General features: G+C 43.1%; 1 protein-coding gene across 2 annotated transcripts; it reads right to left on the bottom strand.

The window, feature by feature from the left end:
* On the bottom strand, nucleotides 1-10,079 carry LOC306916588 (uncharacterized protein). 2 transcript variants are annotated; one of them, XM_079494521.1, is made up of 10 exons: nucleotides 10,049-10,079; nucleotides 8,799-8,895; nucleotides 5,337-5,484; nucleotides 5,002-5,159; nucleotides 4,443-4,586; nucleotides 3,115-3,331; nucleotides 1,491-1,610; nucleotides 1,240-1,403; nucleotides 590-793; nucleotides 1-239 (listed from the first exon to the last, which is right to left on the bottom strand). In XM_079494521.1, exons 3-10 carry the CDS (start codon nucleotides 5,457-5,459, stop codon nucleotides 59-61), a joined length of 1,311 nt encoding a protein of 436 aa, XP_079350647.1. In that variant the 5' UTR covers nucleotides 5,460-5,484; nucleotides 8,799-8,895; nucleotides 10,049-10,079; the 3' UTR covers nucleotides 1-58. The 2 variants fall into 2 exon arrangements, with proteins under 2 accessions (XP_079350647.1, XP_079350648.1); XM_079494522.1 differs by having other exon boundaries at nucleotides 101-239; nucleotides 572-793.
* Between the last annotated feature and the right edge of the window lie 4,474 nt (nucleotides 10,080-14,553).

The following is a 14,553-nucleotide window of genomic DNA, read 5'->3' as shown; positions in this document are numbered from 1 at the left end:
AAGGCTTTACGCCGAAACGCGTAAGAAAAGCCTGTTAGCAGAAGATCTGAAGACCTCCTCACTCCATAGCCATATTGATAGATCCCTTGGTTCTCAGGCTTTTGATGATTCCTTCAGCTCTGGGGACGTTTATCTTCCTTTTTTCCCCTCTCTTTTTTTTTGTTTTCTGGGCTCTTATCTCATGACGTGATCTACAGGCAGGCTCATCGTGATTGGAAGCGTCATCTGCGTCATCAGCACTAAATAAAGAGTATAAGATCAGAGTTCCGTTGGCCTACAATATAGTTTATGATGAGTTTGATCATGGCTACAATTTCTTCACTGTATTATGATGAATTCCTGTTCTGTTCTTTGTCTATATAGAAGTGTCTATTTGTACGTCTCTAAATGTTTTTGATGAATTGAACATGGTGGACCCTATTGGAAACAAGTGTAATGCTTAATTGGGTCGTCCACTCACAGTTAACAGCCTTTGTATTGAGTTTGTGCTTGAAATGTACTGTAATTCTGCAAACTGTTAATAAATATTTCAATCAGTCAATCAAAAATTATAAATTCTATTGATACATACAGTGTAACACATCTTCACCTGGATTCACCAGCCAACTTAGCCAGCAGCTGATTGGCCTTCAGTATATTATCTGGCTCCTTCATGCGATAATGCTTTTCTGCCACTGTAACGGTATGAGTGAGGTAGTCGGCCACCAAAGACTTGTCTATGTCGCTCATACACTTGGTAGCAGTCTCAAAGACTCGGCGTGTCTCTTGGCTCGTAACTGACCGTCTTCCGGCTCTAAAATGAAAATTAAGAGAGGACATTTTAATAACATTTATCTCGTTAACCCATGCTGAACGGGAACCCTTGTTGGTGTTTTAAGCATTATGTTATACTTTAGCTAGTGAAAAATAGCAGATCTACAAGCTCGTAGCAAGTGCCGCGCTACGAGCTTGTAGGTCTGCTATTTCTGAAAAATCGTGAAAATGTGGCCAAATCTTTGAATGTATATTCTTCCACAACGAACATTTTTAACTCAAATCTTTGCTTCTGGGGGTGCCTGGAATGTGGAGTCCACGGCCAAATACAGATAATTCTAGGGGTCCTTGACATGAAAAGGGTTGAGAACCACTGATATAGAAACATATGTATTTCAGAAAACTCTCAGGATTTAGAAGACATTTTTTAATGCCGACGTCAGGTCTAAATGGGTTAATAATAGATCATATCGGGGGTTCTCGTACTTGTTGTGCAGACGTTTCAGGTCACTGGTGGGATTGTGGATCTGCCTCCCTGTGGTGGAGAGGAAGAAATAGTTTGCATCGCTGGCCTTCCGCTTGCGCTTCCTGTTGTCAGGCTTAGCGCTTAGGAGTATCGGCCTCACTTGGTTGAAGTAAATGTCAAACCACTGTTGGCGGAGAATTAAGAATTAAGATCAATGTCTCCCTTTGAACAGTTTTCGATTGGGTTCCGACAGGAAATCTGATGAACATACCAGCTCCTGCTTCGGTGACAGGGCAAACATGGCGACTTGTTGAGCTCCGTTCTTGTGGTCCTTTACTCCAATGATTGCATGGCCCGACTTGGTTGTCTTTCTGCCAATCCACTCCTCCACCTGCATAAAAAAAGGACATCACAATGGCAACTAGTAAGGTTGGGTGATATATGCCAACATTTTGCCAAATGGACGATACATTTGTGCTAGAAAAGTGCCAGTGTCAGGTTTCTATACGAACGTGACTGCACGTTGTCAATGAACAAACCAAGACGAGGCGACACGACTGTATTTCTGTTGCCATGCACCAATCTCACTCTCTCACTGACAAATAACTTGTTTAGGGTGCAGGCTATTACATATATTGGTCCGAGTGTCATGAATTAATTTCGTTTTTTTTCCTTCTCTATCTTGATCTTTTACCTGAGTCATAATGCATCAACATTTATCAATGTTTCCGGACTTTGCACTGCAGGCAGGTCTGTTCAGCAATATATTTGGCTTAATTGGCTATAGGCTAGTCCCAGCACAATTAAAATAAAGACTTCTTTAAAGATGGATTGGTCGTGGTCCCTCTAACTACGTATGCACGATTTTGTGTTGGTTACTTGGTTTACTGATAATCCATAATGCTCAAGATTGTGTTGGATAGGCATGGACTGCAGCCGTAGAGCAATAGGTGTATGCTGGAAGTCGGCATTTATTCATTTTGAAAACAGTAGCCTGGCCTGTAGTTGTTTAGTCTTTCAATTCATTATTTCATTAATAAGTTCACTCTCTCGTTTCATCCGGACACATTAATAGCTGTGCATTATTGCTTGCTTGTTTGCTGGTGTGAATTTGGGGGAAGAAAAACGGGAAAAAAGCCGCCCAAAGGTGTGCGTTTGGGGATAAAACCAAAACAAACCTGTGTGCGAGACATAGCGCCTCCATTATTAATCAAGCTCCCTTACAGCACCCTCAGTAAAAAATGCCTGGAGCCGTCACTGGTTTCTGCCTGGCAACAAATTCTTCAGGGTGGAAATGAAGGAAATGAATGAGGTGGGTAGTGGGTAAATTTTGAAGCCAATCGTATCAGAATGTCATCTAGTCAGGTGGAAATGGGCATGGCAACATGTCATGAGCCAAGAAATCAGGCAGTAATAAAACAGAGTGTGAAGAGACTGTTATAGGAGAGGGACGATTCACTTGCCTCCCAATTCGATACCATATCAATATCTAGGGTGCCAATTCAATTTATATTGCGATTTGATTCGATATTGCAATTTTTTCCGATTTGTTTCCTAAGTTACTTTGCTTTTACAGTACTAGAACGTTTGAAAATACATAAATAAATTATTATGAACTTTGCGATTCCATCCATGTTAATATCGTGGCATTCAAAATCGTGATATATCCATGAATCTTTTTTTTTTTTTTGCCCACCCCTACTGTTATAGTGCCACCATAATCTGAACGATGTGGGCGTTCCTCCTTGGCCCACGGGGAGTGCAGTGCATGCAAGTTTCATGTGGATCGGTCCAGCGGTGCCTGATATCAGCTGTTCACAGACACGGCCCGGGATGAAAACACATCATCGGATATAAATATCGCAATCAATAAAGAATAATATAGTAATACTCACAGTCATGCCCTTCACCACACCTGGTCGTTGGAGGTGTTTGAGGATCACCAGTGCCTCCAGATAGTAAAGCACGAAGGCACACTCAGCCACATGCAGGGTTGTGCTTTGCTCTGGGTAGACCTTTCCCAAAATGATCAAGAAGTCCTTCTTTGAAGCCCTCAGCACAGCAAGGCAGTCTTTTGGTGTCAATTTGTTTTCCTCTATCAACATGTTATACCTATATGAAAAACAAGAGATACCATGTAATCACTTGAACCATAGTGTCCCTTTCCTCAGTGTCCTGGGGTGCACCTTCTGTGAAAATAGACAATCTACAAGCTCACAATGACCCGTTGAGAGCTTGCACATCAGCAATGCTTTCGCAAAGATATTCAGAGTACAGGAGGGGATGGTGCTTGCATAGTGGGTAAAAACTAGGGATGGAGCTCGATAACCGACACCCGGAAAAATACGATAACAAGCTTATTGGGTACCCGGTATCAATAAGCTTTGGGCTTATCAAACCTGTTATCGAGCATAGCGGTCCATGACGTCATGTTTAAACAATCAAGACAAGAGTCGATCAAGAAATAAATGTAATCATCCATGCTGGCACAAACATGTCGGTCTAAAAGTGTATTGATACCTGCCAACCATCGCTGCTCGGGTAAACAAAATTACGCTTTAAAAGTGACGGTACACATATTAACCAGTTAACAGTTTCTGTAATATAACTTTATTGGTAAAAAGGTCAATTGCCTTCCATCTAGTAGGCCCTAGTAAAAGATACTGGTTCTCTTCAGAATGTATTGTCATCTCTCGTAGGCTCGATAAGAACCTGGCTCGATAAGCCTGATCGATAAGATGATCGTTATCAAAAAAAACGAATGAGTGGGGGGACTGGACTGCAGGAGAGAGAGAGTTTTCTTCGTGTGGACTTTTTAATTATTTTCCCAGAGTTTTGGCCAATACAAGCTTTTTTTCAACAGCTCACAACTAAATACAACCAATGATCGCATTTACAAAGTGTATTTTCCGGGTAGACTATGTAAATCACTCCGGATGCTCGGTTGGGCACGTGTATATTGTTACGTCTTTAAATGTTCTGATGAATTGGAAATGGAGTACCCTGATGTAAATACATCTTAGTGCTTTTTTCTGTTTTTATCCCCAGTTTTTGTAATTACCTGTACTTTCGTTAAAATGTACCCATTCTACAGACTGTGAATACAATCAATCAGTTTACTTAGGTTACGTTTAGGAATACCAGGCTGAGCAGATCCGCCGGCTGTACACCGAGTTGGTAAAAGGGCGACCTCTCCAGTATTCGTGTAAACAAGTCAACTCACTTCTTTTTGGTGATCTCTTTGCTCACTTTCTTGGAGGAGCTATTCTGGAGAGCTCTGATAAAATGAATGAAGTGCACACAGTCCTCATAGAGTGTCTCATTCTGAAGCCTCAGGTCGGTGGTGTACGTGTGGTACCTCAGGAATCTGTCCAAGGAAGTACAAATATTTGATGGTGTTATAAGTGATATTTCTGGTTAAATCTAAATGTTTTGTTAAGACATTCAAATGTTTAAATTCTGATAATAATTGCAATAAAGTGTTTGTTACATAAAAGGGGTCTTCCCGTCTCTCAAACGCTTTAATGAACAGAAAATACATTTTCAGGCCGGCATATGAATTTCACTTGCACTATATAAAGCGTGGGGTCGGCAAAAATAACCCCTGCTCTAAAGCAATCGTTATTGGAAGAAATTACTATTTAAGACTTATAAAATAAAAAGAGATTAAGGTACAAAATATCAAAGATTAATCAAAGTCAATGAAGTTCATATACCATATTAACTGCAGGTTTCCCAAGTTATCACAAGAGGGCCAGTAATTCACACCAAATACTACCAACCTTTTCACGTTCTTGATGTAAGTCAGCTGAGTTTGATGTTTCAGTTTTGCATCATCGAGCTCACGGAGGTACTTTCTTGTCTTTTCCTTGTTCCTGACAAATTCAAGGGACACTTCCCGTGGGTTCATGTAATAAAGGAAACGGGCCACATTCTGAACCTGAAAATAAAAGCATGTTACCACATTGGTAGCTTCAGAAGCTGCAAGTGTCAGGTGTCAGTTTGTAACTTTATGTCGCTGGCCTCCATTGGGACAACAGTAGGGCTGATATGGGAGTGGGGGTCCGTGCAACTAGGACTGAGGTGAGATGGAATGGATTATGCTAATATTCCTCACCTCCTGTTTATGATTAGACCTATCGATGTCCACCTTCAGGTATGTGCTGAAGCCCTTCAGCAGTGGATGTTCCAGAGAGTGCTTCTTGTACAGACCCTTTTCTGCCATCAGCTTCTTGGGCATTGTCTTCCACTTCACGTCCAGGCAACTGCAAGGTGATACGGTATCAGATGTCATGCACATGCTCCACAATCCACAACGAGCAAAACATGTGAACATCAGTGAAGTAGTAAAAGTGTCACTGCTGCTGAGAGGTGGAGCCAGGTCTGTGGAGTTCTCGCTGGACATCGGTCACCACCAGCATGCGACGGCGCTGCAGCTCCTCAATCATACTTGGTAAATGGTGCATTTATATAGCGCCTTTATCCAAGGCGCTTTACATAGATTGTGCATTACATTCACCCATTCACACACCGATGGCAGCGGAAACCATGCAAGGCACCAACTAGCACATCGGGAGCAATTAGGGGTTCAGTGTCTTGCTCAAGGACACTTCAACAGTAACTCTGGGGGAGCCCGGGTTCGAACTGGCAACCTTGCGGTTACCATCCAGGCACTCTACCCCTGAGCCACCGCCGCCGCCATACTTGAAACAAACAATAAAAATAAATATTTGTATTAACAACATTATGAATAAATGAACTGATGCTGACCAAAGAACATGGTTAACATAATAACATTAGCATGTGATGTACATGTACAAATATGGCCATCTGTGCACAAATCAAATATAATTAAAGACTAGATATATTCCAATTAGATGGCCTCAAATGTGATTACAAGCCAGGATAATAAAGTGCTTTTGTTTTTGTTTTTTAAATACATTTTTATACCACAACATTTGCAACACATTTTTCACCCAGTGCCAATTGCCTAAACTGTAATCCTGGGCGCTACTCTCCCTCTGCCAACCTGGGGAGAGCCCTGAACTGAGCATGAGGAGTGAGCAGGCCGCTTCTTATTACGCATTTCCCAGGTAGGACGTAGTGAACACATTATTCCAACCAGTTCCTTTCCCCTCCATCAGGCAGCCCCTGACTAACCAGGGGGAGGCAGTATAGAGACCAGGATTACTGTATGTTTTTCATGAGGGTACGTACCCTAGGATCCCAAAGTGGGGTCCGGGGACCCCCAGGGGTCCTTGAGGGATTTCCAGGGGGTCCTCAGCTAAATGATAGTTTGGAACCAAATGGACTCTGAGAGTGTACAAATGGAAGAAAATGGACCCTAATGGGTCCATTTGGTTCCATTTGTACACTCTGAGTCAAATTAACATTGATTTTACAATATAAATTGGGGGTCCCAGAGATAGAAATGCCATTAAATGGGGTCTGTAGACTAATATGCATGTCAAACTGGGGGTCCTTTTTTATATAATTTTAATCCCACGATTTTGCAACCCATTTTTTCACCCAGTGTCAATTATCTAATGTAATCCTGGGCGTTACACTTCCTCTGCCAACCTGGGGGGGCAAGCAGACTGACCTCATGCTTCCTTCTATGCATGAGGAGTCCAAGGTGCTTCTTTTCACCTGACAGGGGGGAATTTCCCCGGCCGGACGTAGCGCGTGGAAGGAACACGTTATTAGTTGTCAATAATTAGTGTCAATTTGGGGGTCCTTGACTTAAAAGTTCGAGCCGGGTCCTTATCGAGCCCACTATCGAGCATTTGCTATTATTTTGTGGAAAGACGGGAGACAATTAATTCTGAACAGAACCTTATTTTTATTGGCCAGTTGTGAGTTTGTATGCCAATAAACAGTTCTAAGGTGTATACACAGTCACATGCACACGCACGCACGCACACACACACACACACACACCAAAAATAGCCAATCTACAACCTCACACCGCATCTGGTTGCACTGCGATGTGAGCTTGTAGCTCTGCCTTTTCGGCAACAATAGACTGAGAAGTTGCACATTGAATACGTCACGTATATGTGAGACTATTCAATCGATCCGCGGGAGATACAGTATTATAACTCTATGGCAGGGAGATTAGAGTTTCCCAAACGTATTATTATGAATTGGATTAATAACGTATGGCAACGTCTTACCGTGCTTGGGCAGCAAGCACGGTAAGCACAACATGCCTTTGGGTGGAAGAGCAGCAGCTGACGGCTCCCGTGTTGTTTCGACTCGGTGCAGACATGCAAACTGCAAAGGTATCACATTTGGGTTTAATACAATACATTATGGACAGATGTCTATGCATTGTCGAAATGCTCCCTTTCGTGCATGCAACAACTGTGGTAGGCTACATTATTACATTTAGCTCCCCTTTTTTTTGAGTGGTGTAAACCACTCCTACAACTGGCTTTTGTGTGCAGAAAAAAATGAGCATGGTTGCTATGTTCAAAATAATTTCTGACGTAATTAAATCACACCCGGGTGAACTGGATGACCGTAGCAACCATGGTCATTTTCTCTGCACAGAAAAAGCCAGTTGTGAAATCACATCCGGGTGTGATTTCATTACGTCAGATCAGAGCTGATCAGGCTACATAATACCTTACCTTATTTCATTACGTCAGACATTACGTCAGACCACAGCTGATCATGCTATATAAAACCTTACACCACTCAGTTCACACGGGTGTGATTTTTTAATGTTACCAAACTTTCACGGCAAACAATGACGAACCTCGCAACCACCCGTCGCGTCCCAGCCCCCTTTAAAGCGAGCAGCCCATGACGTCAGCCGCTGCGGCTATACCCGATAACAGGCTCGACAAGCCAAACGCTTATTGATACTCGGACCGAACAGGGTTTGTAATGGATTTTTGGGCTCCATCCCTAGTGACAAGGACAATATCAGAAATGACTACAATTGAGCAGTGTTTCCCAAACTTTTAGCTTAGGACACAAAAGAGAAATTAGACGTTTGCCTGGGACAAAATACCAGATCTACAAGCTCACAAATACTTTTTTTGTATGTAGGAAGCTGTTAAAATGAGTCCACGACTCAAACATGGGTCCCGACCCACTGTCTGGTAGATAGAGCAGAGGAGAAATTACAGTTGCATTGTGGGAGAAGGAGATGGAACCCCCAGGTAAGAGGAGGAGGAGGAAGGCCATTGATAATTCAAAATATGCTCCACATAGACACTGGGCTCACTTACTTCCTGGACTACATGTCGTCTCAGTAAGACAGCCCTCCCCCTATCCACAAGGAGGAGCAGTGCACCAAAGCATTATGGGAATTGTAGTCCAGGAAGGAAGTGAGCCCAGTGTCGATGACATCAGAGACACTGGGCTCACTGCTAAAATCTAAAATATGTAAAACCACATATTACACACATAAAGACCCCCAGGAAAGTGTTCTACATCTTCTAAACGTCATTAACATATGTTTTTTGCAAAAAGGGCCAAGTGTCATTTTAACTTTTAAACTCAAGGACTTCCTCTTTCCATGTGTTGTGCGTTAGTAGTCCGACATACGTGGCCGGTTAAGACTCACCCGTGGCATCAAGTGACATCAAGGCCAAGAGAAACCTGTGGACGGCCATTGCCCAGTCCATGGCCCCCCTCCTGTCCCTGTGGCCTGCGGGATTGGACTGCAATAAGAAAAAGGTGGCATGATATCAGCAGCCAGGTACAAAAGAAGGCTATGCAAGTTAGAAATGCATGCCCCACCCAGATATGATGTGGGGCCAGATATTTTGTCTGTGTCCCTTATATGCCCAGATGGAGTTCTTTGTGCAGGCATGCCCAAACATGGAGTCTATGCAGACGTCAGAATGATGTCAGAACAGGCCAGCTCCATATATATATTGACACTGGGCAGGGGCCCTGTCCAGACCCGGGCAGAGGCCTTTTTGGGGCGGTTCTGGACAACCGTGGGTCCGACCGACTCAACACCAGCCACTGCACCCCCTGTGGTGGTGTGGAACGCGTGTGTCGAATTTGAAGTCGGTTTGGCGAACGGTTATCGAGTTACGTGGATTACACACATACGTACAGACAGACAGAGACTTGGTGCATTTATACATGCTGTAGAAGATATGTAATGATTTTTATAATATGAAAACTCAGGGTTGTGTGTTCAATGACAATAAACAAAATATTGTGTTTATATCTTTGAACTGTGGAAGAAGCCTTCAGGTTTTGGTTCTAGTACAACTGAAGTTTTCATGGTCGTATGTTTTGTTAAAATGCTCAAATCTTTGTGTAGAATTTGACACCACCACAAGAGCTGAAGAGCATCTCTTGTCAGTCAACTAAATTGTATTTATTAATGATGTTATCAGGTTCTCTGTCTGATATTGTATCTCCTCACTATTGTAAAAACATGCATGCAGCATGATTTGATTGGTAGACTCGTCTCTCTGTGTAAGAGAAGAGATAAGTCAACTAAAGGAATCATGGATCTCCATCCACGGAGGAGAGAAGCCATATTATTGTTCTGAATTACCACCTTGACAGCCACCAATCAAGCCAAATCAAATGGTACAGCAAGGCATATCCTGTGTGTGTGTGTGTGTGTGTGTGTGTGTGTGTGTGTGTGTGTGTGTGTGTGTGTGTGTGTGTGTGTGTGTGTGTGTGTGTGTGTGTGTGTGTGTGTGTGTGTGTGTGTGTGTGTGTGTGTGTGTGTGTGTGTGAGTGAATGATTCACTGCACAGACACGTGCGTTCAGGCTAAACTGACCATACCATAATATTGCCAAAATGAATGACAACAGCGATAACATTGGTTAACAAGTTTCCTTACCCTCAAACACTCAAATGGATGCTTTAATTGGGCCAGAAGGAAGGCCACAGACCTGGTCACCCCTTTTATGGCCACCTCTTAAAGGGATAGTTCAGATTGTTTTAACTTAAGCTGTATGAAATTCTTGCCATTAAAATAGTGGTTGCAACTGTAATAATTGATTGCCCGAGTCCCGTGGTGGGAGTTCTGCTCTGGTTTTGGTGAATATTAGCCTAAGTAGTTCCGGTCATTTTGTGGGGGGCACTGGGGCCACGCATTCAAAATAAATTAGTTAATATTAGCGCAACTTTCGTTCAACTTTGACCACTCTGTCTATCACATGGAACTATTTTTTGGGCGTAGTGATATGGACACAAAAAACATAGTTCTGTGTGATAGAGGGGTCAAAAAGGAACGAAAGTTGCACTAATATTTTAGAAATAGGTCAACAATCCAAATGACGTTAGTTTTGTGGATGAATTTACTTTTAATGCGTGGCCCCCTGTGCCCCCCACAAAATGACCGGAACTACTTAATATTTCACCAAAACCAGAGCAGAACTCTCACCACTGGACTCGGGCAATTAATATTTCATACAGCTTAAGTTAAGAAAATCTGAACTATCTCTTTAACCACTAGCATGACAGGTCATTTTGACCGTTTTTTTTAGATTTTGAAGTTGATTATCTTTGCCCATGAAGCTTTCAGAAGGTTATCCTTCCATGACTATCATCATCCATCATGGACAAGCACTGGGAATTGCCTACATTTAGTTTGACTCAGTTCCACGGATACATATTGTGAAAATAGCAAGCTTGAATTGAAGATACCCCACCCGGACCGGGTCCACTCAACCCACAGAGCCTATAGTCCCTCCACATACCTCCCAGTCCTGGCGGTCCTGGCTGTACTCCTGGTGAGAGCAGGAGTGGACATGGTGAGACATAGGAGGGGCCCGGACAGGAGGGGTGTCAACCGGGTATCCACAGAGCCTAGTCCCTCACATGCCAGAATTGTGCCCCCCAGTCCCGGCAGAGTGGTTCCAGCGGATTGTGTGGCCGCCCTGGTCTTTCCCTAGTGGGTCTGATCGAGGGTAGCTACTGGGACGTAAATCGGGACTTGATCACCCCGGCTGAGTCACCTGAGTGAAGGGTATGATGTTTGCGAGACCCTATGATGACCTTGAGATACATCACTGAGGATACGTCCCAGGTGCATTCAAGTGATGTATTTTCGTTCCACCTTCATTTAAATTGCAATGAATTGAGAAAGAGAGAGGATAGTTGTTTAGAGTTTACACTAGATGAAGTAGGAATGCTAAAGTTTAAACACCAAAGTATGTACAATTGAACAATGTAATGCATTAGTAAATAATACCCTGAATTGGTAGGCCTACTGTCATTGGTATTCACATACTCAATTTTTGTTATCATTGTCTAGCTGACCATTTAATTGCACAAAATATTCTAGGGCAAGGATGGGATAATGCTCAGTGGGGTTGTCCATCCATAGCTTGTCTCTTGCTGCCCCCTTATGGTGAGCATGGGTAACTTGATTTTGCTGTAACTGTTATAATTGCAGTAGAAGTGTTGGCAGGGGCTTCTATCTGCATTTGATGTGTCATCATAGTTGAAGCCGATTTTTGTAGTAGGATTATCATCAAACTGGGGGTGGGAAAATTATTTGGGGTCTTCCCCAGATGATTATCATAATGTGCAACATTGTTTTCTCACTCAACAGCAAACAAACATACAGTACAACTGCAGAGTATCTGCACATTTTTAATGTGACACTTTGATGACTTGTTAAGTAGCCTCTGTGAAATTACATAAGAAACAGGCAAACATTGTGAAAATTGGGGTGGTACTGCAGGCTCCGCTTGTGGCTCGAATGGTCCTCCTAAAGGCCTAATCAAAGGTTTTTGGGCTTCCTCCTCACGGAGGATACAGGCTGGGGCGCCAACCCATACTGCTCCCGGGGTGCCGTCTACATTTCGGCTGACACCCGTCTCTCCGGTGGTCACCAGACTATACCTGGTTGTCACATAGTCTATTCCTATGAGTCACTAAATAGAATACCTCGCTTGGATGCACCTGGGACGTATCCTCAGTGATGTATCCCAAGGTCATCGGGGTTTCGGGTCTCGCGGACATCATACCCCTCACTCAGGTGACCCAGCCGGGGTGATCAAGTCCCGACTTACGTTCCAGTAGCGTGAAGTAAAACTAAAGTGCACTTAACCGCGGCGAGTCTGAAAACTGGTGAGTTCTCCGGTATCCGTCATACATACATGTCATATATATTCCATATACTGTACGCAGACATTAATCACCTAAACGCCCTCCCGGTAGCAGACTCACCGTGGCGCCATTCACAGTGGCAGTGCTGCATGCATGTGTGTATTGTGCTGGCTACTCAGTTTGTGCTCTATATGCATTTAAAAGTTATGGCAGAACATGTGTTTTAGTAAAATATCTCCACAAGCTTCACTCAGACCACTGCAATGATTGCAAATGAATGGACCCCATTATTTTGTAAACTGAGTTAAATCCAGATTGTAGTATTAATTATCTCCATCTCTCTCTCTCTCTCTCTCTCTCTCTCTCTCTCTCTCTCTCTCTCTCTCTCTCTCTCTCTCTCTCTCTCTCTCTCTCTCTCTCTCTCTTGAACAAGGTGGGCCCTCTTGTAAACAAGTGTAATGCTTTATTGCTTTATTGGGTCATCCACTCACAGTTAACAGTCTTTGTATTGAGTTGTGCTTGAAATGTACTGTAATTCTGCAAACTGTTAATAAATATTTCAATCACTCTCTCTCTCTCTCTCTCTCTCTCTCTCTCTCTCTCTCTCTCTCTCTCTCTCTCTCTCTCTCCATCTCTCTCTCTCTCTCTCTCTAACCCTAACCCTGCGGCCTGCGTACCATGAACTGTTTTGAATGTGCACATAATTCAGGAGACGGCAGCACGATGTATTCATGAAAAAGACAAAAGTGCTTCCAATCACCTGATGTACATGTACTGTAGCCTAAGCCTACCATAACCATTTGACTATAGGCTACATATAAGCCTAGCATTCCATCATCCATCTGTACAGTACAGCTGTAAAAAATAAAAATAAAAAAAAGTTTCTACCAAATTCATGCCATCTTAACATAATGTGTTTCAAGTTTCAATACAATAGCTCAATGCCCTTTACTAACTTTATCAAACACTATGGCCACCCCTGCCTGGCGTAGACTCAGAGCAAAGTGATTTCTACAGAGATAGGATGCTTAACACATGTCTGGTGTGGCGGTGCCATGGTCAGAGTGACACACACACACACACACACACGCACACGCGCACGCACACACATGATATTCATACCAACTGCACACTTTTTCAGGAATACAAATAAAGTGCTGGCATTTCAAAAAAGATAACATAACGTTAAAATAGGCACAAAACATGCATGCATATTTGTCCTCAAACACGATTGTTTATTATTATGGCAATTAGGCCCCCTGTCACCCACTTGTGGGGTGGGACCCACAATTCCAAAACACATTTGAGCTTTACAATCGTTCTGACTTATTGTAGCCTATAAATGCCTTATTGTATCACGCCAATTAAGCTGACTGTACAAAACACACCGGACCCTTAACCGTCTGACACTCGTACAAATTTAAACCAATGGACCCTTATGAGTTAATTTGGTTATTATAGCCTATCAATCATTTATCTGGCATTGAGGCCCAGACTCCTCCATCATGAGAAAACAACAGTGTTCTATAAGTTTACTCACCGTAGGCTATAGCCAGTAGCCCATAGCCTCAGCATCTTTCTGCACGTTGTGGGCTCTGAACATATCAGTCAGAGTCAGTTTATAACAAAGCTTATCATGTTCCCCTATCCCTCAGTCTTTCAGATACACCACTAGATGTAAATGGTGCTGGGGTCCATATCATCCATGATAACTTCATGTCGTCAATTCATCCATCCGCTCCTCTCTCCCACTCTCTGCTCTTCAACTGCACCACGATGGGGGAGGGGCGGAGGGTTTGGTCCAAATCGCTGTCCTTTTGACCCAGCAGACCACGTTGCTTTCTGTTTACAAGTCTGACGGTGGGCGGTTCTCAGCAGGCCAGCTCCGAGCTCACCCTTTCAATTGCACCATTATTTTTGTTTTGATTGCAGTTTCAACTTTTACCTTGGCGAATGATGTATGCCAATAAATAACGCCTATTTGGGAAGAGAGAGAGAGAGAGAGAGAGAGAGAGAGAGAGAGAGGGGCTGTGTGTGAGTGTGTGTGTGTGTGTGCGCGCACGCGTGCGTGCATGTGTACTATCTGTAGCTATACTTACTGCACATGTAAACAGAGCTACCTTTAAACACATCTTAAATCTGAGTTTTTGTATAGGCCCTACTAGCCTATTTAAATAGTCTTGAGAAAAAATGCTATTTGCCCCAAAGTGACTGCAAAAACATGCTATTTGTATTAAAACAAAGCTTTATACGGTGTATAACATGTGTATAACATGTGTATAACGG

Source organism: Electrona antarctica, assembly GCF_951216825.1.
Source record: "Electrona antarctica genome assembly, chromosome: 23".
Lineage (NCBI taxonomy): Eukaryota > Metazoa > Chordata > Actinopteri > Myctophiformes > Myctophidae > Electrona > Electrona antarctica.
Note: the sequence above shows the minus strand (reverse complement) of the source record. Positions and strands in the feature narration are given on the sequence as shown.

Coding starts and splice junctions, on each gene's coding strand:
- LOC306916588 (XM_079494521.1), bottom strand. CDS start 5,459: ATGCCCAAGAAGCTGATGGCAGAAAAGGGTCTGTACAAGAAGCACTCT. Junction 1,404..1,490: donor TGTCACCGAAGCAGGAGCTG/GTATGTTCATCA, acceptor CTCCGCCAACAG/TGGTTTGACATTTACTTCAA. Junction 240..589: donor AAGTTGGCTGGTGAATCCAG/GTGAAGATGTGT, acceptor CTCTTTATTTAG/TGCTGATGACGCAGATGACG.